Genomic DNA, 14230 nt, shown 5'->3' with positions numbered 1-14230 from the left:
GTAATTGAAAGCCAGTGACACACACAGAATTTCTTCTGCTGGCTTGTTCTGCTGGGGTCCCTGCATGCATCTTATCTGGAGTGCTTGGTATATAAATCTCTAAACATTTCATGCATAGCTTAATTGTCCTGTGAAGACATTATACATAGTACAGCTATGAATCCCTCGAGAGTGGCGTGCTTGTAATTCTAGAGGTTCCTAGACACAGATCTTGCCTCATCATCCCTTTCTCCCATGCAACTCCCTCAGTTCTTTATCTCACTTCTTCCTTTATTTTCCCTTTCCTCCCCTTTCATTCCTTGTGTTAGGTACATCTGACAGATGCCCTTTTGAGAATGAATGACACCGCTCGTTTTGTGGGATAGATTAGCTGATTTTCTTTTAAATCATACTGTGTGATGACACATTTAAATGTCTTCGGGCATTCTAATTGCTCTTGGTGTCTTTGGGCAGAAAATTTTGGGTTATATCCATGGTTACTCATACTCGGAGCAGATCCCCTGAAATTAATGGACATGGTTAACTTAGGCCCAGTAATTTAAACAAGTCTACTCTGAGGTGAAAGCTACACACATATAAAAAACACTTTGATTTTTTTAAAAAAAATGTTTTGAAAAATATTTTGAATTTGACATAGCTCACCATCACCACCTAGTGTCACATTTGTATAATGCACTTTACAACACACTTAGAATGTTTTGTTTGCAGCTGTATAGCTGAGTCCTAAATAGAATTTAGTTGGCTACAACCTGTTAGCTACGCTGCATACATGGTGAAGCTTTTCTGCCTCCCCATCCTGCAGAAAAGTGAGCCCTCCAGAACGCCATTCCAGAAAAACACTACAGGCTGTCACTGGAGGGAAACTGACAAAGCCCACACACCCCTTAACTGTGTGGGTGAATGGGTTCTGTGCATGCACACAGGACTGTTGGAATCTTCACTTTTATAAATTCTTAAGCCAAAGGAACAAAACTAAAAGCATACAGTGGGAATGATCCACTCAGCATTAGATACCTGCAATTTTCATAGTTTTCAAACCACCAAACCTTTGAACCTTAAAGGTACTTCACTTGGCTAGACTGCAGCTGTCGGTGAAGTGAAGAATGTTTCTAGACAGGTGTTTATTGTAGGACTGGGGTTCCTCATGCAGGCACATATGTTTCAGGATCCACATTACATTGTTGCTATCAAAATGCCAGCCCATATTTCTTTCCCTTTTAATCTGGATTTAAGAACATAAAAATAGTCTTCTAGATCAGGCCAATGGCCCATCTAGTTCAGCATCTGGTTCTCACAGTGGCCAACCAGGTGCTTGAACAGAACATGGGCAGAACATGAGCACAATGGCACTCGTGGGAGAAAATATAATAAGCTGAAGAAACCTTTTTGCCAGTGACCCATTTTTTTTTTAAAAAAATTATTTTTTATTAACAGACCAATCAAATCAAATCACATTAACTCCAAATTACAAAGCCAAATTTTAAATTTTTGTTGGGGGTACCCATATTTCAAGTTCCGAAAGGGATCCAATCATCTTGTTGCTGCTGCTTTGATGTCCACAAATCTGCCCAAATGATGTTCACAATTCTATCCAATCCTTTCTTGTTGTTTTCCACATCTCTTCTTGTTGTTTTCATATATTTTTCCTTTTTCTTTGTGACCTCTGATAGTCTCCACAAGCGAGTTGAAACCAATTGTAGTCCTGTGTGGGTTTTTCCATTCATCCGAGGGTCATATTCAGACGGCTGCCGCTTTGCCAGTGACCCATTTGTGATATCTCTCTGACCAGGTTGCAGTCATATGGAAGCACCTTAAACGTAGGGATTTTTGCCGTGACTGAAATACTTGATCTCTTCCCCTCTCTCTTTTTCTTCAGTTACACAGATCTACTCATAGGAGCCCCACTCTTTATGGATCGTGGTTCTGACGGCAAACTTCTTGAAGTGGGACAAGTTTCTGTTTATCTCCAACAAGCCTCTGGAGGCTTTCAGAGTCAGGCTATGAAGCTGAACGGCTTTGAGGTTTTTGCAAGGTTCAGCAGTTCAATTGCACCTTTGGGAGATCTTGATCAGGACGGCTTCAATGGTAAAGCGTTGGGTCATTGGGAGGAATTCAATATTACACTGTTTTGATCATTCTGTCAACACAAGCGTATCTAGGAGCCAGTGTGGTGTAGTGGTTAAGAGCGGTAGTCTCGTAATCTGGGGAACCGGGTTCGCTTCCTCACTCCTCCACATGCAGCTGCTGGGTGACCTTGGGCTAGTCACACTTCTCTGAAGTCTCTCAGCCCCACTCACCTCACAGAGTGTTTGTTGTGGGGGAGGAAGCGAAAGGAGAATGTTAGCCGCTTTGAGACTCCTTCGGGTAGTGATAAAGCGGGATATCAAATCCAAACTCTTCTTCTTCTACTTGTCAGATAGAACAATTTTCCCTCTCCTCCCCCCTACAAATGTTTTCTGGTGGGTTCTCCTGACCCTACAGAGTGGATTTGGGGAAGGAGTGGGCAAGCCTATACAGAAACTTCCTCCCCACTCCAAGCCCTCTAACCTTTAATTTTCAGACCTACAGCAGAAAGCCTTTGCACTTCAAATACAATTTATTTTGGAGCATTATTGTGTTTCTGGGCAGAGATCCCTGCACAAGCTGAGCCTTTTGGGGAGGTTCAAACACTCACTGACTCAGAGGTATTTGCCTCATATTGCTGAGTCCATCTCAGTCAACCTCATGGTGCAAAACTGAATAGGCAGGGAAAAATCCACGGATCTGAACAGAATACAAAGCCTCCAACTCAGTGGAGGCTAGTCCATTAGGGACGCTGGTGGCACTGTGGTCTAAAACACTGAGCCTCTTGGGCTTGGTGATTGGAAGGTCAGCGATTCAAATCCACATGATGGAGTGAGCTCCTGTTGCTCTGTCCCAGCTTCTGCCAACCTAGCAGTTCGAAAGCACACCAGTGCAAGTAGATAAATAGGTACCGTTGGGGCAGAAAGGTAAATGTCATATCTGTGCACTCTGGTTTCCGTCACGGTATCCTGTTGTGCCAGAAGCGGTTTAGTCATGCTGGCCACATGACCCAGAAAGCTGTCTGTGGATAAATACCAGCTCCCTCGGCTTGAAAGCGAGATGAGTGCCGCAGCCCCATAGTCGCCTTTGGCTGGACTTAACCTTCCAGGGGTCCTTTACCAAGGGAACCTTTTAGTCCATTAGGACAAGTGGAGCACTGTTGCACTAACCTGAGTCTGACCTTATCCAGCCATTCACCACGTTCCAGACTTCCTCCTTACAACCAGCTCAGGGATGGAACAGTCACCTTCCTCATCCTTAGTCTCCGTGCTGCTTTTGTAGAACTCAACAGGGAGAGGGATGGGGGCGAAACTGGAATTAGTCGGCTCTGCGTGTTATTGGTTCAGGCTCCGCCTATCATTGGTGGCCCTGCCTTTTGCCAATGGGCATCAACCAGCAATACTCCCCTGATTCATATGTGTTACTGCAGAATCATTGGGATTATATATTTTGATTCCTTTCTATTTGGGTATGCTAAAGATTCCTTGTTATGGCTTGTAGACATCGCAGTTGCTGCCCCTTATGGTGGAGAAGACAAGAAAGGGCTGGTTTACATCTACAATGGGAGAGCTACAGGTTTGAATGGGATGCCATCTCAGGTCCTTGAAGGACAATGGGCCTCTGAGACAATGCCACCAAGCTTTGGCTACTCACTGAAAGGAGCTACCGACGTGGACAAAAATGGCTACCCAGGTGATCTTTCATAATAGCAATGCCGGTTCCTGTATCTTGTAAACTAATCCAACATTTATTTCACAGTTAGGAGCCCAATTCAGAACTGTGTAAGAAAAAGAGATTTCATGAGGTTTTGATCTTTTCTAGGGATGAATAGATTGTCTCAGTTCTACTCTGTTAGCATCCTGACATTGTGATATCCCTTGGATTCCACACCATTTGTATTCTGGAATGAATTTCAGATTTCAGAATATCTGCTATTTCAGAATATTGGCAAAATCCCCCACCATTTGTTCTCCTGTGGAAATATAGTGGAGTTAAAAAAATAAAATAAAAAAACAACATCACTTTTAAAAAGTTTTATATATATAAACACCCTACAAACCTTAGCACTTCCACAATTGAACAAAGAAAAATAATAATTTCAGGAATATTTGGCGGAAGGAGGAAGAGTTTCTTTTCATTTTTCTATTTGCTTTTGATATATTTGTGACTGGATATAGGCAGGGAAAAGAGCAAAAATTCTCTGTTCAACCAGCTTGCAAAATTCGAAAGACATATCTTAGAAGAATAATGGATATCAACCTTTTGAGTTTGTGTAAACATGTCTGGCAAAGCAGCTCCTTAAAATCTAAGACAGAATTCAGCAGATTTAGGTTCCATAAGCATCCCCAATCTTTACCCTTTTGCATCCACGTTAAAATGTTTACCTACTTGCTCTTTCAGCAAAAGCACTTGTTCCTAATTCATGTACTGGAGACCTGTAATAATCAGGTCAGAGAATTGTGTAACATTCAAAAAAAAAGTCTCAAATCTAAAAACAATATTATTTTATTCTATTTCCAGACTTGATTGTAGGTGCTTTTGGTGCTGACAAAGTTGCCTTATACAGGTAAGTGCTCAAAATTAAGTCAGAGCAGAAAAACCCAATGATATTTGCATTTTGCTGAGGAGCAAAGTTTGCTTCACTGTTAGAGGCGTTGCCTTTTTCTAGCATCATGGTCTCCACAGGAATATCAGAATGAGGAATGGTTCCCTCCTTGCTCAATGGCGTGCAAGCAAGGGGCACAATGTTCTGTTATCTGGGTGTTCTGTTATTTCCTCCATGTTGGACACAGCTACCTCCTTGCATGTTAACCTCTGGCCAGCAGCTGAGCTTAGCAGCAGCTACCATCCTGGGGTTTAGTCATAAGAACTAGGTTGCAATCACAAAGCTGGGTTTAAGCAGCAGCAGCATGAATGGTTTGCAATCAGCCGGTTTGCAATCATAATCCCTGATCCATAGAACTGAGTGGACATTCTGCCTGTAGGTCTCCAGTGACCTTCACCAGTGGGGGAGCTCTCCCACCATGAAGGCCCCACTGCAGCATTGGAAAGCGCAGCAGCAGAGGAAACACCACCGCCAAGGGGGTTCAAACTGAGAGTAGCTACTATAAGGTCACTACTACAGTAGTGGGGCAGTGCAGTCTGACCAGTCTGTTCCCTGCAGAAGGGCCCAGTTAGGACCCCAGGCTGATGCAAATGTAGCAGATAAAATCCACCAGCCCCAGTTAGGACAGGTCTACTCAGAGGTAGGCCCCACTGACCTTAAAGAAGAGGACAAGGTGGTTCTTTCATGCAGTAACCCTGTTTTGCTTACCACTTGGTTCTTTTCAAAGGGCACGGCCAGTCATTACAGTAAATGCTGGACTAGAAGTCACTCCAACCATTCTAAATCCAGAAGACAAATCCTGTGAACTGAATGAAAATGGCCAGAAAGTTTCATGGTAAGATGACTCGTTTGTATTTTGAAATGGAATCTCAAAATGGATTGGGAGCCTCTTCAGTCAATCAAAGGAGGCCATGAGAGGCAAGGGGCAAAGGGAACGTGTTTCCCCACACTTCCTGGCCTTATGCAAGGGAGCAAAGGACACAATTTCCTCCTTGGTGAGGTCCATAGCCTGTGGATGCTCCAAAGAAGCAAGCATATATACAAATCCTTCCTTGCTGTTTAAAAAATGGTCAAAGGCTCTTTCCAGGTGGGAAACTTAAGTGGATTCATTGTGTAATGTTATACGGTCCCATCTGAAGCATGAACAGCTTTGCAAACGTGTCCTATTCTAAGCCCTTTCCAGAAGCAGGAAGAGCCTATCAACAGAACTAGCTAAATGGAAGGGTGGAAATCTGTTCACCCCATTGGGAGAATGTGCTCTAGCCGTCCCCGCCTCCATGGACAAGTCCTGTAAGGATGTGGAAAGGAAGTGAGTTGCTTGTGTCTTGCCAACTCTTTTGAATGGCCAACATAGTTCTTGCACTCCTCCAAGTGCAATTTTATGGGAGACTCCATTTTGCCTTTAAAAGAGTGAGGACCAACCTTACCATTAGGTGGGTGAGGCATACCAGTAATGGGCAGCAGCAATGAGGTGTTGAGGAACATAGCTGTGTGTGCTACACAGCCTGCCCTGCATACACACACATATACACACACACACACACACAGGCTAGCCTGCTGCCTTCAGATGTGGTGCTGAAATATTAAACTGGCAATTCAGTTGGCCTAAGTACATGGAATTTGGGGAGTTTTTGTCTCAGGCAGCAAAAAGTCTTGGACCAGCCCTAATAAGAGCTCAGTTATAGCAGTAAAATCTTACCAAAATAGATAAACTAAGCTCTTAAGAAAGTATATTTAATAACCGGGACCTGAAGGAAGCAGTGGAGGGAACTTTTTAAAGTTTCTTTAAACCCAACAACACTGACCAAGGAATCTGCACGTGCAACTAGATCTTATTAACAGTCATGAAAGGGTAGGTCTGGAAGCCACTACTGCACTTCTGCTGATCAATAGATGTAGCTTGATCTTCAGGTACAAAATGTGTTTTGTTTTTAAATGTTCTCTAATTTCCCCCAACAGTTTTAAAGTAAAGTTCTGCTTAAAAGCGGATGGCAAAGGAAGTCTTCCCAGGGACCTCAGTAAGTTCCTCAGTAGATTTACTTACCATACACTTCGGTTCTCCTCATATTGTCAACAGATGTTCAGTGGCAATAATTTAAATTGTCAAACTTCTTTGGCTGTTCAAAGCCCCACTGGTATCAGACATGTGCAAAACCCGTGCCCCTTTTAAATCTTCTGGCTCAGACTTCACACCATTGTTCTTCTCAATGTATGGGAGGCAACTTTGTGGTGGTCTACTAGCTGGAAAAATCTCCTTCTCTGAGGAATCAGTCAGAGAACCCTGGAAAATGGGCCTATCTGGACTCAAATATGAGGTTCCCTGAGTGGTTTAAAGAAGCATGGAAGTATCAGGGAGCACAGCTGTAAGTTACTGGCTGGCAAAGTTGTGAACATTGTGTTTCCAAAAAAACCCAAACCATAGTCCTTTCTGTTGAGGATAATTCAGACTGAAATTCCCAGGTGTCAACAAATGTTATTTATGTATGCTACTACTGCGGCCCATGTTTTGTTAGCCCAAAAATGGAAAATGAGCGAGGTCCCAACCAAAGAAGAATGGCAACTTAAGTTGACAGAATATGCACAACCTGCAGACCTAACATATGGCATAAGAGAACAAGAAGAACATATGCTTAGAGAGGATTGGAAAACGTTTATTGAATATATGGGAAATAATTGAAAATGCTGGCAACATCAAGATAAATTCAACAGTGTAAGAAAGTTTTGATGGCTGCAATAATGGAATACTGAATAGGGCTGCAATAATGGAATACTGAAGGGAAGTCATTGATATCTTAAGGATGTAAGATGAGTATTTTAAATTGTAAAACAGAAAATTTAATAAAAATTATATAAAAAACCAAACCGTTCCTCTGCAGAGGAAAAACTATTTGCATTTAGAAAAAGCTAGCATGTTGGGATAAGGCTAGGCTAGAATGTACCACCTCGTATGTGTGAGAACAAGGCCTAGCAGCAGCCACTAAGGAGTTGTGACACTAATAGGAGACATGCTGGGAAGTTAAGAGACAGGAATGGAACATCCCCACTGAGCAACAGTTAATCTGGGAGACCTGAGGCAGCAGTGGAAACAGAGAGCAACGCGAGTCAGTGCCATGCAGGCAAATAGTTGCTGACTAGCTAGCAGAACTGGGTAGAGGTACGGGCGCTGATGTTAGCAGCCTGTGCTGGCAGTCTTAGTCAGCAGCCCCATTCCTGTATGGTCCTGATTCTCTCAGCCACTGCTCAGCCACAGCATCTCTTCCAGCTCAGCATCCTGCCTTACCAGCGGCTGCTGCAGTAAGGCACAGTAAGACGTGAGCATTGCTTGACTAAAATGCCTTTTCCTTTGGCGGCAGCTTTCCATGTGGAGCTGCTGTTGGACAAGCTGAAGCAAAAAGGTGCCATCAGGAGGGCGCTGTTTCTCCACAACAGGCAACCGGTCCACTCAAAGAACATGACTGTCCCCAAAGGGGGTCGAATGAGCTGTGAAGAACTTCAGGCATTTTTAAGGGTAAGAGTCATACAAGGCCGCAACCTACCCTCCTCCTGTCTTCTTGCTATATGTAGGGTTAGCGTTATTGATGTCCGGAATTGGGGAGAGCCCTGTCTGGAGTGCCAGGACTCGAACCTGGAACCTTCTGCGTGCAAAGCAGATGCTCTTCCTCATGGCTACAGCCCTTCTCTTTTCTCCAAAAGAATTTACAAATGGCTGCCTCTTATTTGTTTGGTTGTTTTTTTTTTAATTCCATCCACTCTTGTTTCCATTAAAGCGGTAGGTAGCCACAAACCTTTGTAGTAAATGTTGGATTAAGTTCCATTCCAGTATAATCGTGCAGTTTTTGTTTTCTAAAAGCACCTCCATTTTTGTTCTCCCTTAGGACGACTCCGAATTTAGAGACAAGCTCACTCCAATCACCATATTCATGGAATATCAGCTAGATTACAAAACGGCTATGGACTCTACTGGCTTGCAGCCCATCCTCAACCAGTTCACTCCTGCAAACGTTAGCAGACAGGTACAGCACGGAGAGATTTAATGGCAAAACGTACTTTTGAATCGGCAAGTTCTCCTCAAGTTAATTCTCACAAGCACAAGTTACTTTGTTCCTCGGATGTGGCATTGCAGTGAAGTTTGAAATTCAATCTCCACAACACAGAAGAATGTGTTTTGTAACAGTTCCTCTCTGTCATTTGCCCTTTTCAGTGCCAGATAGCAGGTGTACGCTGTTCAAAAAGCAAGGAAGCTGCAAATTTGCCCTTTGCTATTCCCTCTTACTACATAGGGAAAGAGTTTCACATTAATAGTGCTAACTTTCCCACATAGGGTAAAAGCATGGAGTATATAATGCATACATATTCTGATAGTCTGAACAATTCAAATATCATATACCTAATTATTACTATTATTATTTACATATTTAGGCTCATATTCTTCTGGACTGTGGTGAGGACAATGTCTGTCGTCCGGATTTGCAAGTGGCTGTGGACAGGTACGAGTCTAACTCTTCTGCAAAATGGACAATTAGTATAGTAAAGACATTTGACCCAGTTCAGACGATCTCACTAAGATATGTGCAAGCCTTTCTCCCACACGTGCAGCCCCATTACTCCTTCTTTTCTGGTACAAGCATTCAGGAATCTTCTGATTAACCATGGTTTCCTGTTCCACCTGAACCAACAAACTGTGGCTGCTAGCTTCAGAAAAAAGCTAAGACACTGAACCAACTTCAAACCATGGTTCAGTATCATGGCTTGTTCTAAAGCCGGTACCCATTGTTTCATGGTTTCGGCAAAATGAGAAACTTTGATTAATTAGAGCTTCCTTGGTTTGATTGCTTGTGCTGTGAAGGGCAGAGCAAAGGGACTGTGAACATGGATGGGCTCTTCCATGTCCATAAAGACGGTGTAAAATTTGTTTCCCTTATCTCACATCTTCATTAGTTACCGTATTTATTGCCCCATAGGACGCACTTTTTCCCCTCCAAAAATGAAGGGGAAATGTGTGTGCGTCCTATGGGGCGTGCGTCCTATGGGGCGAATGCAGGCTTTCGCTGAAGCCTGGAAAGTGAGAGGGGTCGGTGCGCACCGATGCCTCTAGCTCTCCAGGCTTCAGGAAACTATCTGTAAGCCTTGTGCGCCCAGCGGGAGGTCCCGCCGGGCGTGCGAGGCTTGGGGCGGCAGCCTGCAGCCCGAAGCACGGGGAGCCCTCCGGAGGTGTGTGCAAGGCTTGGGGCTGCAGTCGCGGCTGGGGGGGAAATAAATTTTTTTTATTCATTCCCCCCCCCCAAAAAAACCCGAGGTGCGTCCTATGGGTGCGCCCTATAGGACGAAAAATACGGTACTGCTAAATAAAGGGCTGGTTCTGTGTCATTTTATCCAGCAGATGGCAGTGCTGTTTCTATACTGTATGTTTCGTGAGGCCTAGCTCTTTATAATTAGTTTACATCTAGGCAGGCCAGATACAATAGATTTTTGTACCTTTGCCAAGCTGCACGTACCCACAGTCCCTCTTCTGCACATCAAAATGCCCTCTTTGTGCCCTGCTTTTGAGTTCTGAGAAGACTGGATGATCCTCAAGAGTCTACAATTCTGTGATTCTCTGACTCTGCTGTTTAGCTGGAAACGGCATGATACCAAGCCCTCTGCTATAGCTGGCCGTTCAATTGTTTTTGTACAGTTCTCCTAATGTGTTGCATGACCTTTGCAGTTTACAAATGAAGTTGTTCCTGGGAGCACCTAGGAGAAGTGTTGCCACGGGCTCTTTCAAACGTTTAATGTGCTGTAGTGGGTGGGGAGCTACAGCGGTGTGTGGGCAGGTTTCTGAAATACTCTGGTGTCGAAGAAATGTGCTTGAGTTGAGGAAGCATTTGCTGAAGGATGGACTGTTTAGTCTGCGATTTTTGTGCTTGGGGAACACCTGTTTTTGAAAAGCGCTCTGCTGATGTAGTGAGTGCAATGTCAGAGTGATGCTAGTACCTCACTGGGCCTGAAGTCTCCAACGTGGCACCTTCAGACAGACTACTTAGTACCCACCCAGCCCCCCTACAACCCTATTTTTTAATTAGTTGGGTTTTTGTTTTGTTTTTTGACATTCTTTAGTCACAGGTGTCAGGTTTTTTTGTGGGAGGTGTGAGGCCAGTTTTCTTTTGCTATGTTTTCGTTTTGAGCCATTTAGACGTTTTGCTGTGGGGGCAGGGTTTGTACATCACCAGTTTTCTTCTGTGGAATGGGCATTTTGTGGTGCCTATAGGTTTAATAGTTTCCCAGATATGCCCCCAGACTCAATAAGGTTTTTTGTGGTGAGGGGCTGTGCTAGGCTATGATTTTAACACAGCTATGGAAACACATTGATCTAGAGCAGTGGTTCCCAACCTTTTTGAGAGGTCAGCTCACAAGTCTAAATGTATTTGGCACAGTGACCCACTGATTATCACATGGATTTTGGACCTTAGACATTTGGCAGCTGTTGGTTTCGTTTATTTTAACTGCAAGTTTTTGTTTTTCTATAACCATTACTTGAGACATCCAAGCAAAAAATTACTTAATAGCATTTCTGTGGGATTTGTTGAATTTTTTATAGTACGTTCAAAGTTATTCATAGTTTTGTTTGTGGGAATGTAAGGACACCAATCATCTGATTGCAGGATATTCAATCACAAGCTATAAAAATGTATTGCAGAAACATACAGATACACAAGCTGTGTCAGATGTAAAAAAAAAGTATGAGTGGTTTTGACAGTTTTATTCACAACGAAGTCCATCTTGGCAAGAATCAGTGGGGTGGCTGAGCTTGCATTTTGCTGAAGAGTAGATCAATGTGGGGTTTGATGGTTGTCAGACATAGTCTCAGATCATTATTGATACATAGCCTGCTTCTGTATTTCGTCTTCACAGCAGTCATTGCTGAAAAGGCTGTCTCGCAAAGATATGTTCTATCAAATGGCAACAGCATGGAGATTGCTTCATCAGCAAGCTCAGGGTACTTAGCAACATGAAGCCAAAATTCAGCTAACCTCAATTTCCAAAAATTATCTTTGAGGGTCCCCACACACAACAGTTTGATGGGTTGTTATTTTGGAACAAAGGCAACTTCATGGCATCAGTTGCAAAATGGTTTTGCACGTGTTCAGACTTCTGTTTCTAAGCAAACTTACCCTTTAACAAACCCTAGCAGCAGATTCAATCACTGTTCACCACAAGGTGCTCATACAGGAAGGGTTTGGGTTTTTTAAATGTGCTTGTGCATAAGATGCAAGCTGTAACAGTCATACCAAACAATTCCCGAGACCATATAACACCGGTCCTGAAAGATCTTCATTGGCTCCCAGTATGCTTCCGAGCACAACTCAAAGTGTTGGTGCTGACCTTTAAAGCCCTAAACGGCCTCGGTCCTGTATACCTGAAGGAGCGTCTCCACCCCCATCATCCAGCCCAGACACTGAGGTCCAGCTCCGAGGGCCTTCTCAGTAGTGGCACCTGCCCTGTGGAACGCCCTCCCAGCAGATGTCAAGGCAGTAAGCAACTATTTTACTTTCAAAAGACAACTGAAGGCGGCCCTGTTTAGGGAAGTTTTTAATGTTTGATGCTGTATTGTTTTTAATATTCGGTTGGAAGCTGCCCAGAGTGGCTGGGGAAACCCTGCCAGATGGGCAGGGTATAAATAATAAATTATTATTATTATTATTATTATTATTATTATTATTATTATTCCCTGTACAAGCACCTCACAGTGAGCTGTCACTGGATCTGCTGCCAACCTGCAGAGAGTGGCTCCCAAGTGTTAAAATGTTGAGCCTTTCAGACAAAACATTGTAAGAGATATTCATCAGGCCAGTTAAGGATTAAAAGCAAACATTATTTGGGGTTTATTATAAAGCCCACAAGCCACTTGCAGGTCACAACCCACAGGTTGAGAAACACTGATCCAGAGGCCTCACTTTTGTTCCATATTGGTCTTGTGCAGTGATCAGAAGCAGATCTATATTGGGGATGAGAATCCTTTAACCCTGGTCGTCAATGCCGAGAACCTAGGAGAGGGAGCCTATGAAGCTGAACTCTTTGTTACCGTCCCACCTCAAGCAGACTTCATTGGCATAGTTCGCAACAAGGAGGTAAGTCTAGTGAGTACGCTGTGAGCAGAGTTTATTGCAACTAGTTTGTGTTTATTTATTGCTGCCTTTATATCCCTTTCCTCCAGCTCCAGGTGGCATACATGAGTCTCCCTCTCCTCATTTTATTCTCACAACAACCCTGTGAGGTGGGTTAGCCTGGCCCAGGGTCACCCGGACAGCTTCAAGACTGAGCGGGGATTTGAACCCTGGTTTCCCAGGTCCTAGTCCAACACTCTAACCACTACACCAAACTGGCAATGCAGTGGTGTAAAATTAGACCTGTGCTAAGTGTCCAACCACATACACAGTCTTCCTTTGTTTGTTGGAGTCTACTTGGGTTTTTGATATCACATATCTGGTTGCTGACAAAAGGATGCTGTGGAACCAACGTTCTGCAGCCTGCCATCCTCCTCAGTGTGTTTTGGACCACAAGTCTCATCACCACTGAGAGAGTTAATGGGAGCCCAGCAAAACCTGGAAGGTACCAGTTTGGGGGAGTTTGCTATGGAAGTTTACTGCTATGGGTTTGCCTTATGGTCTGCAGTCCGACCTACCAATCCTGTGGTGGCAAGTCTGGTGCAGGAGACAGATTATTTTGAAATAATCTGCGTACACAGGTCCCTGCTCAACTGTGGACCCACTGTGTGGCTCACTATCTCTTGTTATCAATTGCTCATCTCAAAATGAAAAACGGCAGTACAAATGAGATCTCAGTTCAGTTGTGCTCTCAGCACAAATGTGTATGTTGCTTTCTGTTTGGGGAGGGAGAGGTATGCAAGAAAATAACATCAGCTGCATTGGTTGCAGAAAATCCTTTCTACATTATGCTTAGCTCATGTGGTTGCATTTCAAACAATTGATGTGGGAAGCAGCAATATGAGTGGGCTACTCACATGATCAGAAGATCTGTACATTACAAATGGGACATGGAATAAGACTACTAGGGAAACAGCTCTGGGCAACTACAGTGAGCTTTAGAGAAGACCATTCATTGAGCTTCAGGCTCCTAAGCATGGATTTGAACCTGGGTCTCCCACATCCCAAACCATAGTTCTGTCTACCATGTCACACACTCTCATCAAGCGCTAGTTCAGTGTAGCCCAAACTTTCACTTGGCGGGGGGGTGGCTTTCTTGCCTCTGCATCCCAGTTCCTTCATGATAGGCCTCAGTAATTTCACATTATAAATATAATCATTTTCCTTCCTTCAAAATGTCTACTTAGCATTTAAAGTAAGGAAGCTGTTAGGCAAAGCTTAAACGTGCCACCTTTTGTGGCTATTTTGCTTCATCCCTTTTAGTTGATCATATGGTGCTGATGAACAGTGTGGACCTGCCAGCTGGAAGATAAAGCTGGATGATCCTCTCCTAAACCGGGAGAGAGGTGTCTTGTCTAGCAACAGGGAGCAGTCTGTGCAAAGCGAGCCAGGCTGCTAAGACAAAGCTATTTCTGTT

At 43.7% G+C, this 14230-nt stretch overlaps 1 protein-coding gene across 1 annotated transcript in view; it reads left to right on the top strand.

Annotated features, from left to right (window-relative positions):
- ITGAV (integrin subunit alpha V) overlaps window positions 1-14230 on the top strand; it is a 66695-nt gene that overhangs the window by 33948 nt on the left and 18517 nt on the right. Inside the window, exons 12-20 of the mRNA XM_081023608.1 lie at window positions 1877-2085; window positions 3565-3756; window positions 4585-4630; window positions 5397-5504; window positions 6629-6687; window positions 8023-8177; window positions 8545-8682; window positions 9089-9156; window positions 12630-12777. Of these exons, the coding sequence (XP_080879734.1) occupies window positions 1877-2085; window positions 3565-3756; window positions 4585-4630; window positions 5397-5504; window positions 6629-6687; window positions 8023-8177; window positions 8545-8682; window positions 9089-9156; window positions 12630-12777 (1123 nt within the window). The remainder of the gene's footprint in view (window positions 1-1876; window positions 2086-3564; window positions 3757-4584; window positions 4631-5396; window positions 5505-6628; window positions 6688-8022; window positions 8178-8544; window positions 8683-9088; window positions 9157-12629; window positions 12778-14230) is intronic.

Source organism: Podarcis pityusensis, assembly GCF_964106645.2.
Source record: "Podarcis pityusensis genome assembly, chromosome: 1".
Taxonomy (NCBI): Eukaryota; Metazoa; Chordata; class Lepidosauria; order Squamata; family Lacertidae; genus Podarcis; species Podarcis pityusensis.
The sequence above is the reverse complement of the archived record's forward strand: the minus strand, read 5'-3'. Positions and strand labels throughout refer to the sequence as shown.